Source organism: Palaemon carinicauda, chromosome 31 (assembly GCF_036898095.1).
Source record: "Palaemon carinicauda isolate YSFRI2023 chromosome 31, ASM3689809v2, whole genome shotgun sequence".
NCBI classification, from domain to species: domain Eukaryota; kingdom Metazoa; phylum Arthropoda; class Malacostraca; order Decapoda; family Palaemonidae; genus Palaemon; species Palaemon carinicauda.
This window is the reverse complement of record NC_090755.1, coordinates 22,493,685-22,519,355: the sequence shown is the minus strand read 5'-3', so window position 1 is coordinate 22,519,355 and position 25,671 is coordinate 22,493,685. Positions and strand designations below refer to the sequence as shown.

Sequence of the window (25,671 nt, the reverse complement as noted above, 5' to 3'; positions counted from 1 at the left end):
AGTAGACGGTATAATTATAAAATTATCTCTCTCACTCTCTCTCTAAGAAATAAAACCTTAGTTCACATATGGCAACCTGAGTTTAAGAATGAAATTAACATGATTATTGTTAGTTGTGGCGATCAATTCCTCACGAAACAAAAACACGGCATTCGATTACAACAGCTGATTCATTCTCTCTCTCTCTCTCTCTCTCTCTCTCTCTCTCTCTCTCTCTCTCTCTCTCTCTCTCTCTCTCTCTCTCTCTCTCTCTCTCTCTCGTGTTATACAATATTTACAAATAGATGAAGAAACCAAAATCAGTTTTCTTAAAGTGTCAATCAAATACGAAACAAAAAAATTATACCATGTATACATCCATTTCAGTCGTAGCTTAAAATACGGTATCCGATTTCAACAGCAAACCACTATTTTTGAGGAGACATCATTTTATTCTAGAAAATTGCTACTCTTTAAATAGTCAATTGTACATTAAGAAAATGTGTACTTTTGTTTTTAAATTTCGGGTGTGTTTTAAAAATCGAGTATTGTTGACTTCTTTTTATTTACTTTTGGCTAAGATCAGATCAGCTGACGTCTAGCTGCCGGTCTCAAGAATAGGCGCATACAAATACACTAACAAAGTATTGTTTATACCATTTCTTAACTTATTCAAAACATCTATACAGTTGATATTACATAAACACCAATGTGTCATAACCTATCATATTTTTTTGTTTAGTACATTTAAAACTAACACACACACACACTCTCTCTCTCTCTCTCTCTCTCTCTCTCTCTCTCTCTCTCTCTCTCTCTCTCTCTCTCTCTCTCATTTCTTGCCTCTCTCTATCTCACTAACAAATGAAATCTTCAATTTACCTTACTTTCTCCAATCTCGCACCATCTCTGCCACATCGAATGTTATAGCGGTAACTTAATTGTTCGATAACTTTCAAAATTAGCCTAGTACTTGCTTCTTCTCTTACTTTTTTCATAGATGGTTTCATAATGGAAGTGGGTAAAAGTTGACTTATAACTAATTTTAGGAAAAGTATTTTGGATATGGAATGGACAATCATCTTTAGTAACAGTTTAGAATTATCGTAAATTATCATTCTGTCATTAGCGGCAATTTGTTATTGTTGATTAAACGCAAAAAGAAAAAAAATAGTTTTCCTGCTTTGCTATGTATGTAGGAATTTATATAGATATGGTAAATAATATTTGTAATGAAATATTTATTAAAAGCTTTTAGTATCATTATTTATCACTTTGATCATGCGTGTTTAATGCCTTCGTTTGTTTATTATGATCGAAGATGGAGCGTACAGTAACCGAATGGAAGATTTCCGTTTGAGGCGGCGTCATAAAGAAAAACATTATATAAATGGCATTCATTTAATTTATATGGAAGTTCTAAGAAAAATTAAGTAGAACATTGGTAATAACAAAATTAACATATAATCAATACTTGGTAAGATTGCTGTCGATGCAAAAACTAACCTATACACAGATGTGTAAATGCGTCTGTTTCTTCGTTATGATCAGAAATAAATGTAAATAAAATATTGGTTGTCGTTTTTATTGTGCTTTTTGGCGTGTTTAGGAAACGCATGATATAAAATCGCCTTTATTTTGATAATTCTGGATTTTCAATGATACAACAAAAGCTAGGCTATGGTGATGGTTTTGCTATTCACCAGTTGTCTTATACAATAGATATGACAAACATTAAAATTTGTCTATATTTTGGGTCGTGTTATAACGGGAAATATTCAGTGTTTACACCAATCCTGGTTTTGATTTTAATCTTTTTTTTTAAGTTATCAGAACTTTAAAGTATATTAAATGTTTGATTTATTTACAAGAACAATTTGATATAAAAACAATGCAGTATAAAACATAGAAAGTATTAAAAATGGGTAGTAAACACGTTTGAATAGGCAAGTTGCTGGTTGCCATGGCCCCAATGGAATTACTGTATTTCTGCTAGTTGTGTGTTTCGAAATATACGATTTTCCATTTATACGAGGTCATTGATCGACCAAATTCTCGCATAATTCGAGACCCTACTGTACGTCGGAGGGGGGAGGAAGGAGGATGGGCCTTACAATATCAGCCGGATATTGCATCATCCTGTTCTACCACCTAGAGATCAAGGGGGCCCTTACAGCCCCTTCACTAAGATGCAGTCCTTAAAAGACACCCAAGGATGGGTGCAAGTAGTAGAGATGTAGGCCAGATTTGGTGAAGTACTACCACTCCTTCCTCTAAGAACTACTGTATATGATTTAAACTAACTAATTTCAGTGTCCCCTCTGTGTTCCCTTCCCTTTGTGTGTGTCTTGATTAACTTTGAAATTGTTAAATTTTTATTTGACAATTGTAATAACTACGAGCACGACATTAAAATAAAACTAAAAGATGTTTCTAGTACAAGTAAACTGATTAATTCTGATTAAAGAAACTCATTTGAAGAAAACTTTTTATCCTTTGGTTAGTTTATGTCAAATACTTTAGAAAAATAAATATTTTGCTAACAGCTTGAATGCTGTCTATTTAACCCCATTTTCCAATTATTCTCGACTGTTTATGTAAATTGACATTGCGCCCTTAAACAAGAGTAATTAAAACATGCACTAGCTTCTTGCAAAACAACAACATTCATACACTAATAGCATACAGGGGGTGGGCTGGATATGGGGAGTGGAGGAAAATATAGTCATCTATGCAAGTGTAGCTTTTTGAAGATAAAGCCATATGCAAATCAGGTGAGTTTCATGGGAATAGTTTCACTTGTATCATTATGAAGAACATCTATCTAGAACAAAACCAATTTTACCAATCCCACAACCAATGAACTTAACACTAAATTTAATAATTAATTACATAAAAACCTATCACCATAAACCAAAACAGTTACCACATGTATGGTTACAAAATATATCTGTTATAATACCACAAGATTGTTTTCAATCCTTGTAGAAATAGTAAGCTTACTTCGGGAGGTCCTTGCAAGTATTAACTATCACATTTGTATCCATGTTTTCTTACTTTTATTGTTATAACACCAACATGATTGGTTTCTATTTAAAAGGCCAATAAAGGTCTGTACATATTGCACTTCTCTGTTATTCTAACTGACAACATCCGTAAAAATTTCCTGGTGTGTTTTGACAAAATCCAAAAGGGTCCACTTTCTATTTTTGCCCACATACCACCTGGTCAACACCAATCAGCATTGGGATCACAAAAAACATGAAAATGGAAGGGAAGTCACTCAAACATTGAATCAGCTGAACATTTCTGAAAAAGAACACGTAATTTTGTTAAAAAGCAAATGGGCAATAAATACATAAAAAACTAAAGTAAATTACTACACTGGCTTCTTTCAATGGCTGCATTCTTAAGATTTAATTACATTGAAATAGAAAGCTTTCAGAAATTAATGTTGAATATAAAATATAAAATATATGCATCAAGGCAAATCAATAAAATGCAAATGCTTAAAATCAACATATAAAGACATGGTAGTGCAGGCTTCATTAAAAGAGTGCCCAAGAATAACGGACAAGATGAAATAATCTAGTTTGTACTTGAGGTATTAATAAAATTCCTTTAAGGTGATATAGACTTTTTTAAACATATGGGCAAATTTATCATACAAAAAAACAAAAAATGTTACAGAAAATTCTCTCAAGGTAGACTAACACTAACAACAAATCTTACACTTTTGTTAAAGAGGTAATGAGGTTGTTTATGTGTGTGTTTATGGAAATAATAACATCAATATCAATACTGAAAGGTAAAATAAAATACAATTTCATCATAATAATACATTAATTTTGTGTAATTTCACTTAGTCTAGCTAGTGTGGACATTTACTCACTTCGTAAAAACTTTCTATTCTTTTTAAAAGATTAGGATTTTGTTTTTATTACATCTTTTCTCCTGCACACACCTTAATATGATGTGGAAAACTAAACTTCAAAGTATGAAATACTTTGCCACAGTGATTGCACAAGAATGCCCTCTCAATGTAAATTCTATAATATTCTATGAAAATATCTTTCTGAGAAAATGCTTTGTCCCAGACATTATACTAGAATGGATTCTCCTCCTTTGTCTTAATACTTTAAATAGTTTTGATTTATATCAGGGGTGCGATGGACCCCAGCTTGGGGTCTATGGTTGCAGCTCTTTGCTCCAAAGTGTGTGTTATTAAATGTGCTGTGAGAGCACTCTTCTGAGAAAATGTGTTGCTGCAAAAATTGCACTTGAATTGCTTCTGCCCAGTATGAACTCTATAATGTGATGTGAGATTGCTTTTCATAGTAAAGGCTTTGCCACACTCCTCACACTTGAATGGTTTCTCCCCAGAGTGAATTCTAAAATGTTCTGAGAGATAGCATTTCTGAGAAAATGCTTTTCCACATTGATGACATGTGAATATATTTCCTGTGTGAATCATCATATGATTTGAAAGGTGATGTTTCTGAAAGAATGCTTTGTCACAGGTATTGCACTTGAAAGGCTTCTCCCCAGTGTGAATTCTATAATGAGCTGAGAGATTACTTTTCTGAGAAAATGCTTTGTCACAGACATTGCACTTGAAAGGGGTCTCCCCAGTGTGAATTCTATAATGTTTTGTGAGACATATTTTCTGAGAAAATGCTTTGTCGCAGACATCACACTTGAATGGCTTCTCCCCACTATGAATTCTATAATGTGAAGTGAGATGACTTTTCAAAGAAAATCCTTTGTCGCAGACGCTGCACTTCAATGGATTATCCCCAGTGTGAATTCTATAATGATATGTGAGAAGAGTTTTCCGAGAAAATGCTTTGTCACAGACACTACATTTGAATGGCTTCTCCCCCGTATGAGTTCTATAATGTGAAGTGAGATCACTGCTAAAAGCAAATTCTTTGTCGCAGGCTTTACACTTGTATGGCTTCTCCCCAGTGTGACTTCTATAATGTGCTATGAGAGAACTTTTCTGAAAAAATGCTTTGCCACATACATTGCACTTAAATGGCTTCTCCCCAGTATGTGTTCTATAATGTGTTGTGAGATCACATTTAAAAGAAAATTCTTTGTCACAGAAATTGCACTTGAATGGCTTCTCCCCCGTGTGAGTTCTTAAATGTGCTATGAGACTACTTTTCTGATGAAATGCTTTGCTACACACATTGCACTTAAATTTCTTCTCCCTAGTGTGAATTCTATAATGTTCAGTAAGAATACCTTTCTGAGAAAAGGCTTTGTCACAGATATCACACTTGAATGGTTTCTCCCCAGTGTGAGTTCTTAAATGTGCCATAAGACCACTTTTCTGAAAAAAGGCTTTGCCACACATATTGCACTCGAATGGCTTCTTCCCAGTGTGAATTTTATAATGTTCAGTGAGAATACCTTTCTGCGAAAAGGCTTTGTCACAGACATCACACTTGAATGGCTTCTCACCTGTGTGAGTTCTTAAATGCGTTGTCAGAACACTTTTCTGAAAAAATGCTTTGCCACAGTCACTGCACTGGAATGACCTTCTCCTAGTGTGATTTTTAAGATGGGCTTCAAGATCAACCTGCTCAGAAAATTTTTTGCCACATTCTTTGCATCCGAACTGGCCTTCCGTTGGAATTAGCAATTGAGTGTTGAGGTTAACTATTCCACTAAATTGTTTTTCATAATTCTCATACACAAATGTATTCTCTCTCGTACCAACACTAATGTCAGTTTTGTAATCATTTTCCTGAGAAAGAGGGTTTTCACAGCCACTATTGCCAATTTCCTCTTTTATTTGATTTATCTGGTCGCTGGCTTCCCCTTTGTCACATTCCTCTATCACACCTGTCCTTAAATAAATCTTTACAACTTCCCCCTCTTTGTTGTTGACTTTGGTTTTGCAACATTGTAAATCATCCTCACTCACTGGTGCATCAGAGTCATAAGAATATTTCATGTCACCTTTGCATGACTCAAATATATCTGGTTCTGCTTTGAATTCCATGTCTGAATCCATGCTAATAGAGCCATCATTAAAGCGTGGATCACTGGCCACCAAATCATTATTTTCCAGCTTGACTGCTGTGAGTGGAAATGAATCTTCAATTTTACTTTTCTTTGGAAATTGTAATGATTCAGAATTCATCATCCTTTCCTTATTACAAGATGACATTTGCTTCAATTTTATCTTCAACAGCCGACAAAAAGGATCTTAATGGTAAACATCCTATTCTAAGAGACCATACTTTACATCAGAGACTTACATGTACCAACATAGATTCTACTTCCTTTTCTCCAGTTCTGCATCTCTTCCAGATATCTTCAGTAGTTTACACATTCTTGCCACAAGAGTTGGATGATTATTTCCTATGGGATATAAAGTCTGAAATAATAGAGAACAACTATCATTGGAGAAGGGCAAGGTGAACTTAAAGGAATGCTTTTTAACTAAACTATAATTTTCCTAAACATGCAAACCAGACTTTAATCTCTTGTACTCTCAATTTGTTATTGTTATACATTTAAGGGATAGAAAATTTCATCCCCCACCACCTTTGTATATTTCATAAAGCAAACCATCAGTTACTTTAGGTACACAGCACAGAGTTATTCACCTCAAAACCCTTTTCCCAAAACTAATATATGCGTATTTTAGAATTGATGTTTATTTTTCCTAGCAATACAAACATAAGTTCTTTAGAATAAAAATGTGTCTTTAGCAAAGCTGGAATGGCTGTTAATTCATTAACAGCCATTACTTTCCAGTCAAATATTCTTCACATCTGACCTTTGGCTCAGGACCGAGAGGGGTGATTTATGTGGGAGGTTTAACTTTCAAAGGGCTCGGCTTTTTGAAGCGAGGAAAATTTATATATATTCAAAGAAGTCTGTATTTTTCTCTATCTATAGAATACAAGTTCTTTAATTAGGAGTATAACTTCAGTGCAAGCTGGTAAGGCTAAAGAACATTAATAAGGTAGTTATAACTACTGAATGGTAGTACACGGCATCACCACTCAACCAGTGGGAAGCGACATGAGTACATTCAACCATACGTCTGGGAATGAGAGAGATAGTTGAAAGTGGGAGTGTAACTTAAAGGACCCAGGTTTGTGATTTTTAACCTATGAGAATACAATACAAACCTACATTCATTATACAGTAGACTCACCCATTGGTGGAAGTACCTACGTATCAAAATATGGCTGGTCCAACCTTCCCCATTAATGTCAATGTACCTGGTCCTGTGATGAGCTAAGGTGATGATTTCAGCAAACTCCTAACAGCTTAAAGATATTACACTAGGCCTATAACTGGAGGTAACTGCAACTCAGTTACAGGTGTCTAAATGGATACTTAGTTACTAAAGGGGAGGAAGAAGGAAAAGTAGAAGTCCATCATCCTAGTTTAATTCTCGACTTATGTAGTAACCATTAGCTTAAACAAGATGGTTTTAACTCCATGAGGGACCTGGGCTGAATACATAACTCTTGAGGATCCACCACACAGCAAAGGACAAAGCATCCAAATATTTGTAAGCATATTCCTGTAGGTAGTGGTAGGTAGAACTTGTCTGGCCTTTCCAGACTTTTAACTTCAATATTTGAGCCACTGATAGGTTCTTCCAGGCTAGTGCAGAACTAATACCCCTGACTTCAAGAGCTCTCACCAAAGCTGGGCTCTCCATCCGATGCCGCCCATTAAGGGATATGCTTGCTCAAAACACAGTGTTCTTGGATATAATTTTCTTGACCCTGTCGACACTATGATTTTTTTGATGCTCAAGTCGGAAGCTCACAGTTTTCTTTAGGTAGCACTGCAACACCCTCAGAAGACTGAGAAGCAAATCCTCTTGGTTCTTTCATCCTTCAGAATGTACAACAACGTATGAAATGAGGTTAATTTCCCTGACTTCCTTTGCTAATGCTTAAGACAGCAAATAAAAATCTTCAGAGTCAGATCTGTATGATGACCTTCTTAAAGGCTCATATGGGGGAACAATTATGAGATTCATTCTGAAGACCTACCTCAAGGTTGAGCAATAGACTAACTGTTAAGACTGGGAGATGCTTCTCTCAGCAAAAAAGGTGAGGAAGTCTGCAATCAACTGAAGAGTGACTCTCTGCAGGTATCCAAATATCTCCCGGACAGTGCCTAAAAAATAAAAGCATTTTGCATTTTACTCAGAAGAGATGCTGGATAGTCTGCAACCATGAAGTGCAATAGAACCTACCAAGTGATAATATCTCTGAAGGTGTAGCTGACAGAGAAGGGTGTGTCTTGGCAGTTGCCTAGGGATCTAAACTAGATGCGCTATCAGAATGGGGTATCACTTGACCTACGGTCACCTGGGAACCATCAGAGTCCTCCTAGGGCCAAATGTTATCAGCTTTCTGTTGATTAGTTTAGCCATGTGATGAACAGGTCAACTACCAAACACCCCAAAAGGGCAAGATGCCTTTCTGCCAAACAAGGATATTGGAACCACTCTGATCATAAAACCTACAACTAGCAAATGATAGTGTCTGCTTCTAAATTTTCTTTGCTTGGATTGCACCTCACTGATAACTCTACAACGTAATCCACTGTCCAGATGTGTACCAACAGTGTCAACTTGTATAGATTGAAAAGGAGTGAACGATATGACCAGAGTGTTGACGCTCATTATCACTATTGTATGTTCTATCAAACACAGTTAGAATGATTACAGTGCAAAGGACCGTACTTGCATTGCCAGCAGCTTAATGTGCAAGTGTTGTGCTTTAGTTGACCACACATATGAAGTGACTAGGTCCTCCAGGTATGCATTCCATCACTCCTTGGATGCATAAAAAAACAGAAGCATCTGTGGAGGTTTAGAGTTGAGTGGAAGTCCCCATGTGAGGCTTTCGTCATTCCAACACCAGGCAAGATCCCAAACCTCCTGCTCCACTGGAACAAGATGGGATAAGATATTGCTGAGCAGCAATGCTTCAGATTTGACTGAAGCAATCACTGGTGGTTTGGAGGATTAATTAATGTATTTTGACATTTATGTTTTGTTTTGGTTTGCCAAATTCTTCAGAGAGCAAGAGATGGGGAGCCAACAAGAGACGAGGTAGTTAGTGTACAGATCCTTTGTACTGAGTAAGAATTGGAATGACTTAAAGTTTCCTTTTTCAAATTTTTTTGGGTTAGACAGTTCAGGAAAGTAACAAAAGTAATTGTTTTTTATTCTGAATGCAGAAGGAGAGGGCATCGTTTTGAATGCTCGGCTTATCACAGTATTGCAAGTCTATTATTAAACTATAAGTAAGTATTATCTTTGCTTGGTGTGGTTGTGAATACATTAATGCCTCCCATTACAAAATTAATTGGTTCCAGAGTGCCTTTCGTACCGTGATTTTTTGCATTATGAGTCACCTTTTACATGTAAATAGCCTAATTTGTTTCAAGACCTACAAAAACACCACATTAAATTTTAAAAGGATAAACTGTACTAAACACAATGAAATACAATCATTTGGATCATTCAATACATAACCTTACCAATAATAACCTGTATATGAAATGTATAATTAGAACAGACAGTACAGTAATGCAATAGTAAAAGGAAAATACAGTATAAAAAATGTGAAACATTACCTTTGGAGTGAGGCGATGTCCGAAATCAAAGTGGCAGGGCGGCAGAGGAGGATGACAAACGGCAGAACACATTAACAAGTGGCAGAAAACATAAATACTTAACTTTATGAAACATTAATAAATGGCAGAAAATATTAACACAACTTTACAAAACACATCAACAAATGGCAGAAAAATATTAACACTTAACTTTAAGATAAACTTTAAATTAATTATTTTTTCCCTTTTTCTAATTTTGTATTTTTTCTTTACTTTACATTTTGTATTTTCTAAATTTAATCATTTTTTTTTCATCCTTTTCACTTTTCTCTTTTTTTGGGGGGGATCATTTTCAGCTTCCTTTTGGCCTACTAGCATCGGAGGCCTCTTTAATAAATAACTATCCAAGAAAGCTTGTTTCTGCCTGGTTCTTAAAAATGTTCCTGAAATTACTTAGGCAAACATTATTTATTTACTCAAGAGCACGACCAGTGTGAACCTTTTCTGGGTATCTCTTTTCAACAAAAGCTGCCATATTATGGTAGCAAGCTAGAGCCTCCCTAATTTATGCCGTTGTCATAAGGTCATCCTCCTCTTTGCTGCTAGAGAACTGTTCCAAAACTTTGGTCAGTTGCATGGCCTCCAATTTCTTCATGTCTTCCATCGTAAGCTGCTCTTGGTGCTCCTTGAGAAGCTCATTAATGTCGTCCTCATTGACTTCCAGACTCATGGACATCCCGAGTCTAACGATTTCACCAACCTCACATTGAGCAACAAGTTCAGGATCGTCAAGTTTTTCAGCTTTGGCTTCAGCTTGGCCTTCGTGGAAGCCCTCGAAATCTCATGCAGAGACTTCATCAGGCCACAGATTCATCCATGAAGAAGAGTTCAAGGTGTGCCTCAAAACCTCCAGCCAAGTTTTATCAATGAATCCAAGGTATATCACAACATTGAAATGCATGGTGAGGTTTGTGCTGTCAGTGATTATGAAAAATCTTTTGAAGAGATATTTTGTATAAAGCTTCTAAAAGTTTGAAATCACTTGCTGGTCCATGGGCTGGAGGAGAGGGGTGGTGTTAGGCAGATAATAGAGAACCTTGATGAATGAAAATCGGCTATGATATTTTCCTCGAGGCCAGAAGGGTGAGCAGGGGCATTGTCCAACACCAGCAGGCATTTCAGAGAGAGGCACTTCTCTTCCAAATATTTTTTCGCTGTCGGGACGAAACAAAGATTTACTCACTTGATGAACAATTGTCTAGTTACCCAGGCTTTTGCATTAGCCTTCCATTACATCGGAAGCTTCTCCATAATCACTTTGTGGGCCTTGAAAGCTCGAGGAGTCTGGAGTGAGGATCGTCAAGTTATTCAGCTTTGGCTTCAGCTTGGCCTTCGTGGCAGCCTCTTTAATAAATAACTATCCAAGAAAGCTTGTTTCTGCCTGGTTCTTAAAAATGTTCCTGAAATTACTTAGGCAAACATTATTTATTTACTCAAGAGCACCACCAGTGTGAACCTTTTCTGGGTATCTCTTTTCAACAAAAGCTGCCATATTATGGTAGCAAGCTAGAGCCTCCTTAATTTATGCCATTGTCATAAGGTCATCCTCCTCTTTGCTGCTAGAGAACTGTTCCAAAACTTTGGTCAGTTGCATGGCCTCCAATTTCTTCATGTCTTCCATCGTAAGCTGCTCTTGGTGCTCCTCGAGAAGCTCATTAATGTCGTCCTCATCGACTTCCAGACTCATGGACATCCCGAGTCTAACGATTTCACCAACCTCACATTGAGCAACAAGTTCAGGATCGTCAAGTTTTTCAGCTTTGGCTTCAGCTTGGCCTTCGTGGAAGCCCTCGAAATCTCATGCAGAGACTTCATCAGGCCACAGATTCATCCATGAAGAAGAGTTCAAGGTGTGCCTCAAAACCTCCAGCCAAGTTTTATCAATGAATCCAAGGTATATCACAACATTGAAATGCATGGTGAGGTTTGTGCTGTCAGTGATTATGAAAAATCTTTTGAAGAGATATTTTGTATAAAGCTTCTAAAAGTTTGAAATCACTTGCTGGTCCATGGGCTGGAGGAGAGGGGTGGTGTTAGGCAGATAATAGAGAACCTTGATGAATGAAAATCGGCTATGATATTTTCCTCGAGGCCAGAAGGGTGAGCAGGGGCATTGTCCAACACCAGCAGGCATTTCAGAGAGAGGCACTTCTCTTCCAAATATTTTTTCGCTGTCGGGACGAAACAAAGATTTACCCACTTGATGAACAAGTGTCTAGTTACCCAGGCTTTTGCATTAGCCTTCCATTACATCGGAAGCTTCTCCATAATCACTTTGTGGGCCTTGAAAGCTCGAGGAGTCTGGAGTGATACACCAGCAGGGGCTTCACCTTACAATCCCCACTGACATTTGCACAAAGTAGAAGGGTAAGCCTGTCTTCCATATATGTCTGGGTTGCTTCTTTTCTTCCGCCATGAGGTACATCTGACAAGGCATTTTCTTCCAATAAAGCCCAGTTTTGTCACAGTTGAAGAGATGCTGGGGAGTGTAGCCTTCTTAGACAGTCAAATCATTGAGCTGGTACCCTCCCCATGCTGCATCACCTAATGAAAGTCAGATAACCCACGAGAAGCTTTCAACTCTGGGGATGCCTACTTTGATATCCCTTTTCCTGAGTTGCCTTCAGCCTGAGCATGCACGTGATCACTAAAAATGGCGCTAGCCTTCTGGCAGATTATCGTCTCAGTGATCGTGTCTCCAGCGATTTCTTTATCCTTAATCCAAACAAGCAGCATTCTCTCCATCTCATCGTGGTTGTGGATCCTCCTCCCGGAAAAAACAGCCACGCCCTCAGAAGGTGTTGCTGCTTTGATGGCTTCCTTCTCTTTAAGGATGGTTCCTATCGTAGATGGATTTTGGTCATATTTATTTGTGATCACACTTAACCCCATGCTATTATCTTAAGCTTCGTCTACATAGATAACATCCTCTTCTTCTTTCCCTGCACCTCAGCAACTTTTTGGAGACCAATATCTATTAATGTACAGTACGAGTTGAATAATGCAATACGATACAGTTCAGTGACTACAGTAAAAGCACGAAAGCAAAATCACCAACACCAATTCTATGCCTGAATGAAATAATCAAAGGACGCCAATACGTAGAGGCATGCTGATATACTGTACAGGACTGTAGATGCTGACTAATAGGAGAGCAGGATTGTATGGCAGTAACTACCATCAGAGATACTACCACTAGAGAGGTATTGCATCATTTGACTGGCCAGACAGTAATGCATTGGATCCCTCTCTCTGGTCACGGCTTATTTTTTCTTTGCCTACACTTACACAGAATAGTCTAGCCTATTCTTTACATATTCTCGTCTTTCCTCATACACCCGACAACAATGAGATACTTGACAATTCTTCACCCCAGGGGTTTATTACTGTACTGCAATTTGTTCAGTGTACTTTCCTCTTGGTAAGGGTAGAAGAGACTCTTTAACTATGGTAAGCATTTCTTCTAGGAGAAGGACACTCCAAAATTAAACCATTAGTGCCATAGCCTCTGTACCATGGTCTTCCACTGTCTTGGGTTAGAGTTCTCTTGCTTGAGGGAACACTATTCTATCTTCATATTATTTTTTTTCTTCCTCTTGTTTTTTTGAAATGGTGTGTTGGGCAGGCTTAATAGAAGGCCCATGGATGCCTGGTGGTTTATCAAGAGGCTGTCTTTTCCTTTTTCTGATTCTTTTCCTTCTCAAAACCATCCTTACTGTCCTTTCTTCAGTTGAAGTGGCTATCCTAGAGGGTATTTAGCCTTGCATGGTGTATCGGCTCCTCCATGTTGACCAGTTTTTCCAACTTTTTACTATAGTCTATGGGTATCATCAATCACTTTATTTATAATTCTGTACATATTGTTTTTGTTATAATTCTTGTTAATCTAGTTTTTAAGCATGATGTCTTATTTATTTCTATTAATTCTTATGCTGTCTGGAGACACTGAGCGAAATCCGGGACCAGTACGTCGTAGATTTTGTCAATGTCGTCTTTTGTATTGCAATATTCGTGGTCTTCATGCAAATATCCAAGGTCTTAAAGTTGCATCCAGACAGTATGATATTCTTTTGTGCTCAGAAACTTTGGTTTCTAATATGAGGCACTCATCTGAGCTCCTTATAACTGGTTTTAAGAAGCCAATAGTGTTGAAACATGATGCCATCCCTAGGGCCAGGGGAATGGCGGTGTATATTAGGACCGAGTACCCTGCTTCTCATAAGTCCTGCTATCAATGTGGATGTCACGACATTCAGGTAATAAAAGTTTGAGGCAGGCATAACAACTTTTATTTGTGTTTGATCTTCCGGAATCCAGACATGGATGATTCTATCTTCGATTGTCTTCTTACCATTATGGCTAAGATACAAGAAGATGATAGAAAGGCTACTTTTGTCTTTGTTGGGGATTTTAATGCTCACCATAGGGAGTGGTTAAGCTCTATCTCTCCTACCGATTGCCATGGCTTAAGAGCTTTAGACTTTGCCTCTGAATCAGACTGAGCAAATCATAAATAAGGCTACTCACAGGTCTGGTAATTGCTTGGACCTCGTATACACCGACTCCCCTGGCGTTATAACTAGTAAGGTTGGCTCTCCAGTCAGGACATCTGATCATGCCTTGATTTCATTAGTAGTGAAGACTGAGAACCCTGTCCCTGATGTATCATACTCTTGTAAAATTTATATGAAATCCCAAACAGACTGGAATGGGATTTTGCATGATCTTTTGTGCTTGAATTGGTCACAATTATATAGTAGTGTAGATCATGTTGTCCCTTTGAATGAGAATCTAGTCAACATAATTGATAGGCGTATCCCTTCTCGTGTGCTAAGGTACCGAGTGAAGGACAAACCGTGGTTCAATAATGATTGTAGACGTGCTTATTTGGAGAAGCAGGAGGCCTATCACCTTTGGAAAGGTAACAGATCAGATTTGACCTGGAACAACTATACTCAGCATCGAGCTTTTGCTCAGAGAGTTTATGCCTCAACTGAAAAGGAGTGCAATTTAACTATAAAAGAAACCCTTTCTCGTACAATTCAGGAACAGAAATGGTGGTCAACCCTTGAATCTGCACTCTTTGGTGTAGATGCAACAGTTACTCACTGTCCAAAGAAAAAGGCAACCCTTTTGGCTGATGTTTTTGACAGTAAACAGAGTAATGAAAAACTTGAACTGCCTCATTCCTGTTTTCCTGAGGCTAAACTAACTAATTTAGCTTTTCGATCTTGTGACATTAAAGCTCTGTTGATGGACCTTGATGCTTATGGAGGTGTAGACCCAAATGGTATTTTTCCTTTGTTTTTTATAAAAACAGCAGATTTCTTAGTTCCAAAGTTATCTGTTATTTTGCGCAAGTTAGCAAGAGGAGCTTTTAGAACTTGTTCGAGAATTGGTCCCCGAATAGAGTTAACCTTGTCTCGAAAGATAGGGGATAGGGTAGGAAATGTCGGCGAGAGAGCCATTATAACTCCCAATCTCAAAGATGTGCTGCTACTAACAGCTTCCTGTTGAACCATTCCAGGAGCAGCCATTACTGGACGTGAGGTCCCACACTGAGAAATGGGAGGGGATAGAAGGTAACGGGTGGGCCATCAGGACATGGCTATCTCACCCAAAAATAGATTTTTCCTATGTCAAAATCGGTTTTTTGAGCTAGAGCCATGTCGTCCTGATGGAAGTGTACCAGAGAATTATCATTCTCAGTTGTATCCAGAAGAATTTTAACCCTGTAACTCCATAAATATAAGCATACTTCCTACAGCATTGGTACTATGGTACCAAACGATGAGAGTAAGCGAGAAGTTTGTATAAAGGTAGGAAAAAAGTAAATCAATAGTACAGTCCCACTCACTGTGAAGAAATTTGTCTCCAGTAGATGAAAAGACCAAAGTCAATAAAAGGAGGGTTAAAAAAATTTTGGTACACTACATTTATTTTATATAGACAGCAGGTTCAATGAAAGGAAACGCAAAAAGGGATAATCATCTTTTAATGTTTCAGAAAATACATACTTGAAGTAATAATACAAGATATACAAAATATATATATACAGTATATAAGTATATACAGACCTCAAATTATAAAACCAAGTAGTAAAACAGTAATACACGTGACATAAGAAAATATCACCTGTAACTCGTTACCACATTAAAAGGGCATATGGAACAAAAGATCATAATTCCCTTGCACAATGTAGACTGATAAGTCCCAATTATCCAGTTCGAACGAGTATGTGCACAACACTTAAGAAGCTGGTTTAATTACACTACCAGCAGCCACCACGAAGTGTTTAATCTCTTCCAATCCTATGTAAGCCTGTAAGCCAGCAAAGGACATAGATAGGAAAAAATTTAAGGAAGAGGCAACTTTTCTAGGGTCATGACCTGCTGGAATACTTTCTGGGTCAGCCCTTCTGATGAATTAGGCGAGTTTGGACCTTAGCTGTTTCGGAGAAAGGTTAGGTCCTGTCGACTCCCCTTTAAAAAGTTGACCGCCTTAAAAGGCCCAGCTCTTGAATAGGTAGGCTTTAAGGCTCTCCACGGGGCACAGAAAAGGGTCCTCCTGTAGTGGAACAATTTTGCAGGGCCCCCAGCATTTTGTGGGAAGTTCATTTCTTGCCAAGAATGCAAGATCTGGATGAAGGTTTACCTCTCCCGAATCCGAGAATTCAATGTGGCCATCATCCCCTGAAAGGGCCATAATCTCATTGACTCTAGTACCAGAAGCCATAGCGAGCGAAAAGATATACTTTTGAGTAAGATCCCTCAGAGAGGCAAAAGCGTTATCTATCGAAGAGGCATGAAATAGCCTTGGGAGAAGCATTAGGTTTCAGTTTAGCACAAGCCTTTGGGATCTTATTGAATAGCTCGCTATTGAATTCGATATCAAAAGCATACGCAATCGGTCTAATTAGTGCCGACTTACAGGAGGCTAGACCTTGATCGTGTTGTGAAATAAAGAAAGAAATACAGAAGTCCATAGAAATAGAAGAGGGATGATGACTTTTCATGAACGCAACCCATTTTTTCCAGGGAGACAAATATGTTATTTTCCTTAGTAAAATAAATTTTTGAATATACTTACCCGATGATCATATAGCTGCATCCCTGCTGCCCGACAGAAAAAATCTACGGGAGGAATACGCCAGCGATCGCTATACAGGTGGGGGTGTACATCAACAGCGCCATCTGTCAAGTAGGTACTCAAGTACTCGATGTCAACAACGAACCAATTTTCTCCTCTGTCCCACTGGTTCTCTATTGGGGAGGAAGGGTGGGTCCTTTAATTTATGATCATCGGGTAAGTATATTCAAAAATTTATTTTACTAAGGAAAATAACATTTTTCAATATCAAACTTACCCGATGATCATATAGCTGATTCACACCCAGGGGGGTGGGTAGAGACCAGCATAACAAGTTGACATTATGAGCTAAGTATTCCGTATTTCATTTTAGCAGTTATTCAAAATAACAAGCATAAAATAAATAAGTACCTGGTAAGGAAGACGACTTGAACAATTACTCTGCCTTTTTAAGTACGTCTTCCTTACTGAGCCCCGCGATCCTCATAGGATGCTGAGCGACTCCTAGGAGCTGAAGTATGAAGGGTTGCAACCCATACTAAAGGTCCTCATCAAAACCTCTAATCTAGGCGCTTCTCAAGAAATGATTTTGACCACCCGCCAAATCAAGAAGGATGCGAAAGGCTTCTTAGCCTTCCGGACAACCCAAAAATATTTCAAGAGAAAGATTAAAAAAGTTCTGGAATTAGGGAATTGTAGTGGTGGAGCCCCCACCACTACTGCACTCGTTGCTACGAGTGGTCCCAGAGTGTAGCAGTTCTCGTAAAGAGACTGGACATTCTTAAGATAAAAGACGCGAACACTGATTTGCTTTTCCAATAGGTTGCGTCGAATATATTTTGCAGAGATCTATTTTGTTTAAAGGTCACGGAAGTTGTGACAGCTCTAACTTCGTGTGTCCTTACCTTCAGCAAAGCTTGGTCTTTCTCATTCAGAAGGGAATGAGCTTCTCGTATTAACAGTCTGATAAAAATAGGATAAAGAATTCTCTGACATAGGCAAAGATGAATTCTTAACTGAACACCATAAAGCTTCAGACGGGCCTCGTAAAGGTTTTGAAATAGAACTTAAGAGCTCTTACAGGACATAATACTCTTTCTAGTTCATTTCCAACCATACGATAAGTATGGAATATCGAACAATATTGGTCAAGGCCGAGAAGGCAGCTCGTGTTTGGCTAGAAAACCAAGATGTAGAACATGTAGCCGTTTCGGATGAGAATCCGATGTTCTTGCTGAAGGCATGAATCTCACTGACTCTTTTAGCTGTGGTTAAGCATATCAGGAAAAGAGTCTTAAAGGTGAGATCTTTCAGGGAGGCTGATTGAAGTGGTTCGAACCTGTCTAACATAAGGAATCTTAGAACCACGTCTAAATTCCAACCAGGTGTAACCAACGACGCTCCTTCGTGGTCTCAAAAGACTTAAGGAGGTCCTGTAGATCTTTATTGTTGGAAAGATCTAAGCCTCTGTGACGGAAGACTGATGCCAACATGCTTCTGTAACCCTTGATAGTGGGAGCTGAAAGAGATCGCTCTTTCCTCAGATATAAGAGGAAGTCAGCTATTTGAGTTACAGAGGTACTGGTCGAGGATACGGATACTGACTTGCACCAGTTTCGGAAGATTTCCCACTTCGATTGGTAGACTCTAAGGGTGGATGTTCTCCTTGCTCTAGCAATCGCTCTGGTTGCCTCCTTCGAAAAACCTCTAGGGTTCGAGAGTCTTTCGATACTCTGAAGGCAGTGAGACGAAGAGCGTGGAGGCCTTGGAGTACCTTCTTTACGCGTGGCAGACGTAGCAGGTCCACCCTTAGGGGAAGAGTTCTGGGAACGTCTACTAGCCATCGAAGTACCTCGGTAAGTTATTCTCTCGCGGGCCAGAGGGAAGCAACTAGTGTCAACTTTGTCCCTTCGTGAGAGGCGAACTTCTGCAGTACCTTGTTGACAATCTAGAACGGAGGGAATGCATATAGATCTAGATGAGACCAATCTAGTCGAAAGGCATCTAAAAGAACTACTGCTGGGTCCGGGATAGGTGAGCAAAGTATTGAGAGCCTCTTGGACATCGAGGTTGCGAAGAGATCTATGGTTGGCTGGCCCCAGGTGACCCAAAGTCTCTTGCATACATCCTTGTGGAGGGTCCAATATGTTGGTACTATTGTCCCTTCCTACTGCGACAATCTGCTAAGACATTCAAGTTGCCTTGGAAGAAACTTGTTACTAGTGAAAAGGCTAGACCTGTTGAACAGGAGAGGAGGTCACTTGCAAACTCGTACCATGTCAGAGAGTAGGTCCCTCCTTGCTAGGAGATGTACATCAAAGCAGGGAGTTGTCCGTGTTCACATCCACTACTTTGCCTTGAAGGAGAGACCTGAAGCTTTTCCAGGTCAGACGTACTGCCAGAAGCTTCTTGCAGTTGAAATGCATTGTCCTTTGACTCGAGTTCCATAATCCCGAGCATTCCCTACCGCTTAAGGTCGCACCCCAGCCTACGTCCGATGCGTCTGAGAAGAGAACGTGGTTGGGAGTCTGAACAGTCAGGGGAAGACCCTATCAAAGGTTGATAAAGTCCTTTCATCAAGTCAGACCAGACTTATCTTCCGGAAACCGGGATCGAGACCGCTTCTAGCGTCTTGTCCTTTTCCAGTGAAGAGCTAGATGAAACCGAAGAGGACGGAGGTGTAGTCTTCCAAGTGACACCAATTGAACCACGGATGACAGTGTCCTAACCAGACTCATCCACAGCCTGACAGGGCCATGTTCCTTCTTCAGCATCTTCTGGATGGATAGCAGGGCTGGGGGTTGATCGTCTTGTTCAGCCATGTCCTCATCAGAGGGTTCCTCATCCGAAACTGATGAGGAAACGGCAATGGAGTGGGCAACGTCTGACTCGCTGAATCCGGTCGCACTGGTGGATGTGTGACGGAGCCGGACACAAGATCATGGTACTGCTGCACAGTCTGTGAACTGTCAACCATGGGAAAGCGAGGAAGTACAGCGACAACCCGAAACTGTCTAGACTGTCTGGGTTGTGCAGACAACCCCTTATCGGGTTGCTGAGGTTGCCTCACTGCGTCACAACAAGTCACCTCTGCTGGTTGTTGAACGTCTTCCCAGTGACACACTGAACGTCCACAACCACCTCCGCGAGTCGCTTAACGGTGGAGGAACCATCTCAACTGGCGGACGTGAGTAGGATACCTCAGCGTCAACAGGGCGTACAACCAACCGGTAGGAAGGTTGTTGGCAAGAAGGTTCTTCTCCGTAAAAAATTCTCTATCAAGGACTAAGCTTGGACTGCATGTCTTGCAACAAAGCCCAAGGTCTATGGGAGCAGGTGTGGCAACAGACGGGGTTAGCGACTGAAGCGGAACCATTTACCCTCCCTGGAAGCATGTTATGCTTTAATTAAAGTCCATAGGAGGCTAAGCAGCTTAAGGCTCCTCTCCAAATGACAGAGTCCTCAAGGGAATATCAGAAGGAGGGAGAACAGCACTTTCTCATCTACAGGAACCATGTCCGAGAAAAGCTAGGTTATCTCAGTGAGGGTTTCACTGGTGCATAAGCAGCAGACCAGAAGGCAACGTTATGAAACTGCTTGACAGTCTGTGAACTGTCAAAAGCTGAACTGTCAACCCCAACAGGTGCGTGAGGACATACAGCACTGGTGTATTAGTAGCACACCAGAAGGCAACGTCATGTAACTGTTTGACAGTCTGGGAGTTGGCAACAACCAAAGCTGTGTGGGGAAGCCTCAACTCCTGACTGACTAGTTTGCTGCGGGCGAGTGGCGGTAACCACAGTGTGTTGCGGAGGCTGACACACCGTGTCAAAACACGGCAGCTTGTGGTAGCTCACGCACGGCAACGGAGTGCTCCGTGTGTCTGTGGGAGTCAGCATGCATCTGGCAGGGTCGACTGCGCATGGGTGGAGGAGCTCTCACAACAAGAGTGTGGGAGCAGGCAGCCATGCCGGGCACACAACCGTGGCAGGCTGTAGGCCAACGGGTGCATCGTCAACCTTCTCCGCAGTCGGAGTGTGGGAGCTGGCAACAACAAAAGCGGAGTGCTGGTGCGTGGGAGGGACTGCCGTGGGTTGCGGAGCATGCCGCATTGCGGCAAAACACGGCAGCTTGACAGCACCTTCCCACTGCTGATGCGGTAGCTCACGCATGTCAACGGAGGGTGCAGCATGAACATGCGTCTGGCAGGATCGACTGCGCATCGGTGGAGCTCTCACAGGTGGAGTGTGGGAGCAGGCAGCCGCAGTATCTGCTGAGCGCACAACCGTGGCAGGTTGTAGGTTAACAGGTGCAGTGTCAACCTTCTCAGCACGATACTCCTGCATGAAAGAAGCAAGCTGAGACTGCATAAAAGACGGCAACAAACGGAGCTACTGTCCGTTGTGACTGAGGGTCTAAAACAGTTGGTGCGGCAACAGACGGAGTTACTGCCTGTTGCGGTACCACCTTGCCTCTCTCGGAAGGTGTGCAGTCGTCGGATGACTGCAGCGAGTCCGGACTGACCCAGTGGCTACACCTAGGCCGTTGGACTTGCGCGGAAGGGACCGACTTGCACTTAAAAAAGCTGCAAGATTTGGTCCATGGTTTCTGTGAGAAACCTCTTCCGCAGACGAGGAATAAATGGGCTTTCTCGTCTTTGTGTGGGTGGGGTGATCACGTCGGCAACGTGTGTAGATACACCCGAAACCACGGAGGGAAACGTCTGTTCGTCGATCAAGGCCTGTGGAACCCATAAGTCCTTCGACATTACTTCTCCCCTGGGCTTGGGAGCTTGTAAGAGGTATCGGACTAGGTGAACAACTGGCACGAACAGACGAACCCTCGAACGCAACACTGTAACACTTTGCGCATATCACTTTATCACTTTTGATTTTCTGTTAGCACTTATTTCACTGAAATCGAAACTTTAACTGATTTCTATCTGAAACACGCAATCCTATCCTTCATTAAAAGGTAGTATTTGCGAAAGCAGTATTACAATGCAACAGAAAAACATAATTAAAGATAAAGAATTCAGTGGCTGGAAAAGAGACTAAACACTAGATCAAATAAACTACGTTTAAAATCTCTCACCGCATAAAGCCTGGGAACAAGAATAAAACTCTAGAAACGTTTTACCTTCTTCCCCTACAGCGACTAGGGAGAAGAGTAAAAAACGAGAACAACGTTACCCGCTTGAACGAAACGTTTATTCTCCTCTCTCTCCCTCCGTCTCTATCTCTCTCTCTCTTCTCTCTTGACTTAGAACCTGAGAGAAGAGTCCAATTATATATCGTTAAAACATATTATTTGATAAAGGAAAAAACTGAAAGGTTTTTCAAATAAAAAGTTCCTTTATATAGAATTTAAACCATTTAAGTTAAGAAAGAATGAACGAAACGCTAGAATCGGTTTACTCTTACTGCAACGTGAAACCGTGAAATTCTCTCTATCGTAACGATAGAGCGCATGTTGAACGTTCTGAACGTCAACAACTGCGGAGACTAAACTAAACGTTAGTTCATCTTTGAAAACAGTATGAGATTATCAAAGAAATTCTTTCATAAAACATTAAAATTAAAAAAGTATTAAATTCTTAAAAGGTAAATAGGATATGACGGGCTCAATGTTAATTAACTTCGGTTCCAAGTAAGGACCGCCTACTATTAGGAAAGGTCGCATATAAACAAACATAAAAATTAATTTTTATAAGTTTATAATAAATGGAAAGTTAATCGAAGAGGCCTAGAAAGGCGGAGAGATATAAAATAAATAGATCTATAACTTGTTAAGCAAAATTACCAAAAACCTAAACACACTTCCGTCTAAGGGAAGGGTCGGCCATTTAAAAGTGAAAGAGAGTCCATACTCTCTTCGTCACCAACACTTCCGTCTAAGGGAAGGGTCGGCCATTTAAAAGTGAAAGAGAGTCCATACTCTCTTCGTCACCATAATTAAATCTATCCAAAACGAGTTCAAGTTTTGAAATGAAGATAAAACCCCTGCATAGCGAAAGCTCAAAACTGGAATAGTGTACTTCACCAAATCGTTGTGAAAACAAAACCAGTTAGGGACGGCGTATTTAGTAGGTCTTGCCTGTGGCACGACAGAGGGAAAATTGGTTCGTTGTTGACATCGAGTACTTGAGTACCTACCTGTATAGTGATCGCTGGCGTATTCCTCCCGTAGATTTTTTCTGTCGGGCAGCAGGGATGCAGCTATATGATCATCGGGTAAGTTTGATATTGAAAAATTGTCGTTTTGTGGTGTTGGACTTGTACTCTTGTATGAAATCATTTCTTTCCCTCGCAACTCCAAATTTTCTTTGAGCAGCGAGGGCGAGAAAATAATTAGCTGAAGGGTTTTCGTCATACATGAAGAAGCCAAAGACAGTTGTCTGTTGAACAACCTGGGACAGCACTTGAGATGGTAGAGGGACCTGGAGGGGTTTGAAATCTAGAACAAGAGGTACCAATTGCTCTTGGGCCACTTGGGAGCCACCAGAGCTGCTGTTCCCTTGAAAGTCTGCAGTTTGTTCAGTACTTTGAGTGGGAGGTTGAATGGAGGAAATAGGTAGATGTGAGACCACTGGTTCCAATCCAGAGATATCGCATCTGTAAGGACAGTGAGACAAGCGTCACCAAGATCAACTGATACTTTATTTGAATGTGCACGGAGATATATTACAAGGTGCGGACGGAAACGTAGGATGACGTTGGCGCCAAGTCAGATTGAAGTGCTCGCCAAAATATATGTTTTCTTACGCTTACAAATATATGAATTATGGGTTAACAAAAACATATTATGAAACGATACATACATCAAAATGTAGCTCTGGTGGAGCGGAATATATATACATAGGATACCACAGTGTGGCGAAGAGAGAATTTAAATTAATAAGTAGTTTGTCGATTTTCTGGACGACGAAGGGATCGGTGTCCTTACACATCCATTCCTGTCGCTTCCGGGTCCAATTTCAGTGCTACATATCGGGGAAGTTTTTTTGTTGAAGCTTGTCGCAAAGAGATCGATTTGCAGTTCCGGGACTTGCTCCAGAATGAAACAGAATGTTTTACGTCCAGAGACCATTCTGTTTTCTGAGGCTTGGATCTCGATAGGGCGTCCGCAGTCACATTGCGAACCCCTTCGAGGTGAACTGCTGAAAGATGCCATTTCCTCCTTTCTGATAAAGAGAGAATGGCTAGGATTACACGGTTGATCTGAGGAGATCTGGAGCCCGATCTGTTGACACTGCACTATTGTGTTGTCGATGAACAATTTGACGTGTGATTTTGTCTTTGGGCATAGTCTCTTCAGAGTCGGAAACACCGCCATAGCCTCCAGAAAATTGATAGGAAATTTCTGAAATACGATAGACCACTGACCCTGCACTTTCTTGGAAGAGGATTGTCCTCCCGAACCTTGTTCCGAGGCGTCCGTATGAATAGTCACAGAAGGAGGAGGGTACTGAAGAGGGATGTCGTTCGACAGACTCTTGGCAGTGGACCACAGCTTGAGCTGCTTCCGCAGTAAGGCTGGGGTTTTGTGGCAAAGATCTCTCTGAGCTCTGGATGCCTTTCTTCTCCAGACTCTTTTGGCATCTTTGAGCCTTGCTTTCAGGATTGGGTCTGTCACAGCAGCGAATTGTAATGACCCCGAGAGCTTTTCTTGTTGTCGTCTGGTGAGTACAGTACTTTTGAACGAAGTAGGCACCTGATCGAGTTTGCGATTTCCTTTCTCTTGCCTTGTGGTAGAGAGAGGGCGTGTGGCAGTAGGTTCCATTGAAGTCCTAACCATTGGAATTTCTGAGCTGGAGATAGCCTGGACTTCTCGAGGATGATTTGGAAGCCCAGAGATTGTAGGAAGTTCATGACCTCTTGGGCTGTTTGAAGACATTCCAACTTCGTTGCAGCCCAGATTCTTACACTTGGGCATAGCCCAAGAATTAGATTTTCTAAATTTTAGTTAAAAGCGCATTTAACTTTCATTTAGAATTTTTTTCTCACACCAACTGGAGACTTATTTTCATTTCATTCGATGCTAAACTTCTTTGTGCTTTATAAAAATAAATCATAACAGTTTTCGATATAACGCTATAATAGGCTAAATCACTCACAAAGCTAAGAAAAACTCCAAGCAACCATCAAAGATGGCGTTGTGAAAAGGAATGGTTCAACAGGAAACATGTTTGTAGCACATTGAGATCGGGAGTTGTAACAGCTCTCTCGCCCATGTATCCAACCCTATCCCTTATCCTTCGAGACAAGGTTTACTCTATTCGGGGAAGGATAACCATGGCTTGTTATTAGCAAGTCCCTGATTTATACCCAATATCTCTCAAGATATTTGCTCCAGAGCTTAGAACTCTGGGATACCTCTAAGGTAAAATTTCTCAGGTACTGTATATCACTCCCAGAAATATCCCGAGTAGAATCTGCCATTGAGGAACTTCCATCAAGACAACATGGGTCGAGCCAAAAAAAGTAATTTAAGATAACATTAGGCCAATGGTCATGCACTGGGCAGTTCCTGCTGCCACTGAATGGTGAACACTCGATATCACACATTGAGAGCCGCATATGTTTCTACGGGGGAGATTCTTTTTTTTCTTTTAAAGATCACTTACTGAACTAATAATTATTGACAATAATTGGAATAAAATATACTAACTGGCAACCCACGAGTTTCTAACGAACTATGTACGATGAATTTTATAATTTGTTGCATCAGTTTTGACGCTTACTGTACAACAACACCAACTGTTTACGCATGAAGTTCTACACTGTAATATGTCATGAAGCATGATGCAACTCTTGAGGTGTTGACTGTTTGGCATGTAGGTAGCGTAATAACGGATTTTGAGCAAAGCGAAAAATCTATTTTTTGGTGATATGGCCATGTCGTCCTGATGGAAGGTTCCTTTAGGCAGCT

The 25,671-nt window shown here is 40.3% G+C and overlaps 1 protein-coding gene across 2 annotated transcripts in view; it reads right to left on the bottom strand.

Moving 5' to 3' along the window:
- Positions 1-2,908: 2,908 nt before the first annotated feature.
- LOC137624346 (zinc finger protein 271-like) overlaps positions 2,909-25,671 on the bottom strand; it is a 118,066-nt gene continuing 95,303 nt past the window's right edge. The window contains exons 3-4 of one of the 2 annotated variants that reach the window (XR_011040722.1): positions 6,252-6,370; positions 2,909-3,288 (exon numbers count right to left, since the gene is read on the bottom strand). Coding sequence is in view for 1 of the 2 variants with exons in the window: in XM_068355032.1 (XP_068211133.1) it covers positions 4,133-6,160 (2,028 nt within the window). In the remaining variant the exon portion in view is untranslated. Of the gene's footprint in view, positions 3,289-3,605; positions 6,371-25,671 lie in introns of those variants that run through there. The other variant, XM_068355032.1, reaches the window with a different exon arrangement.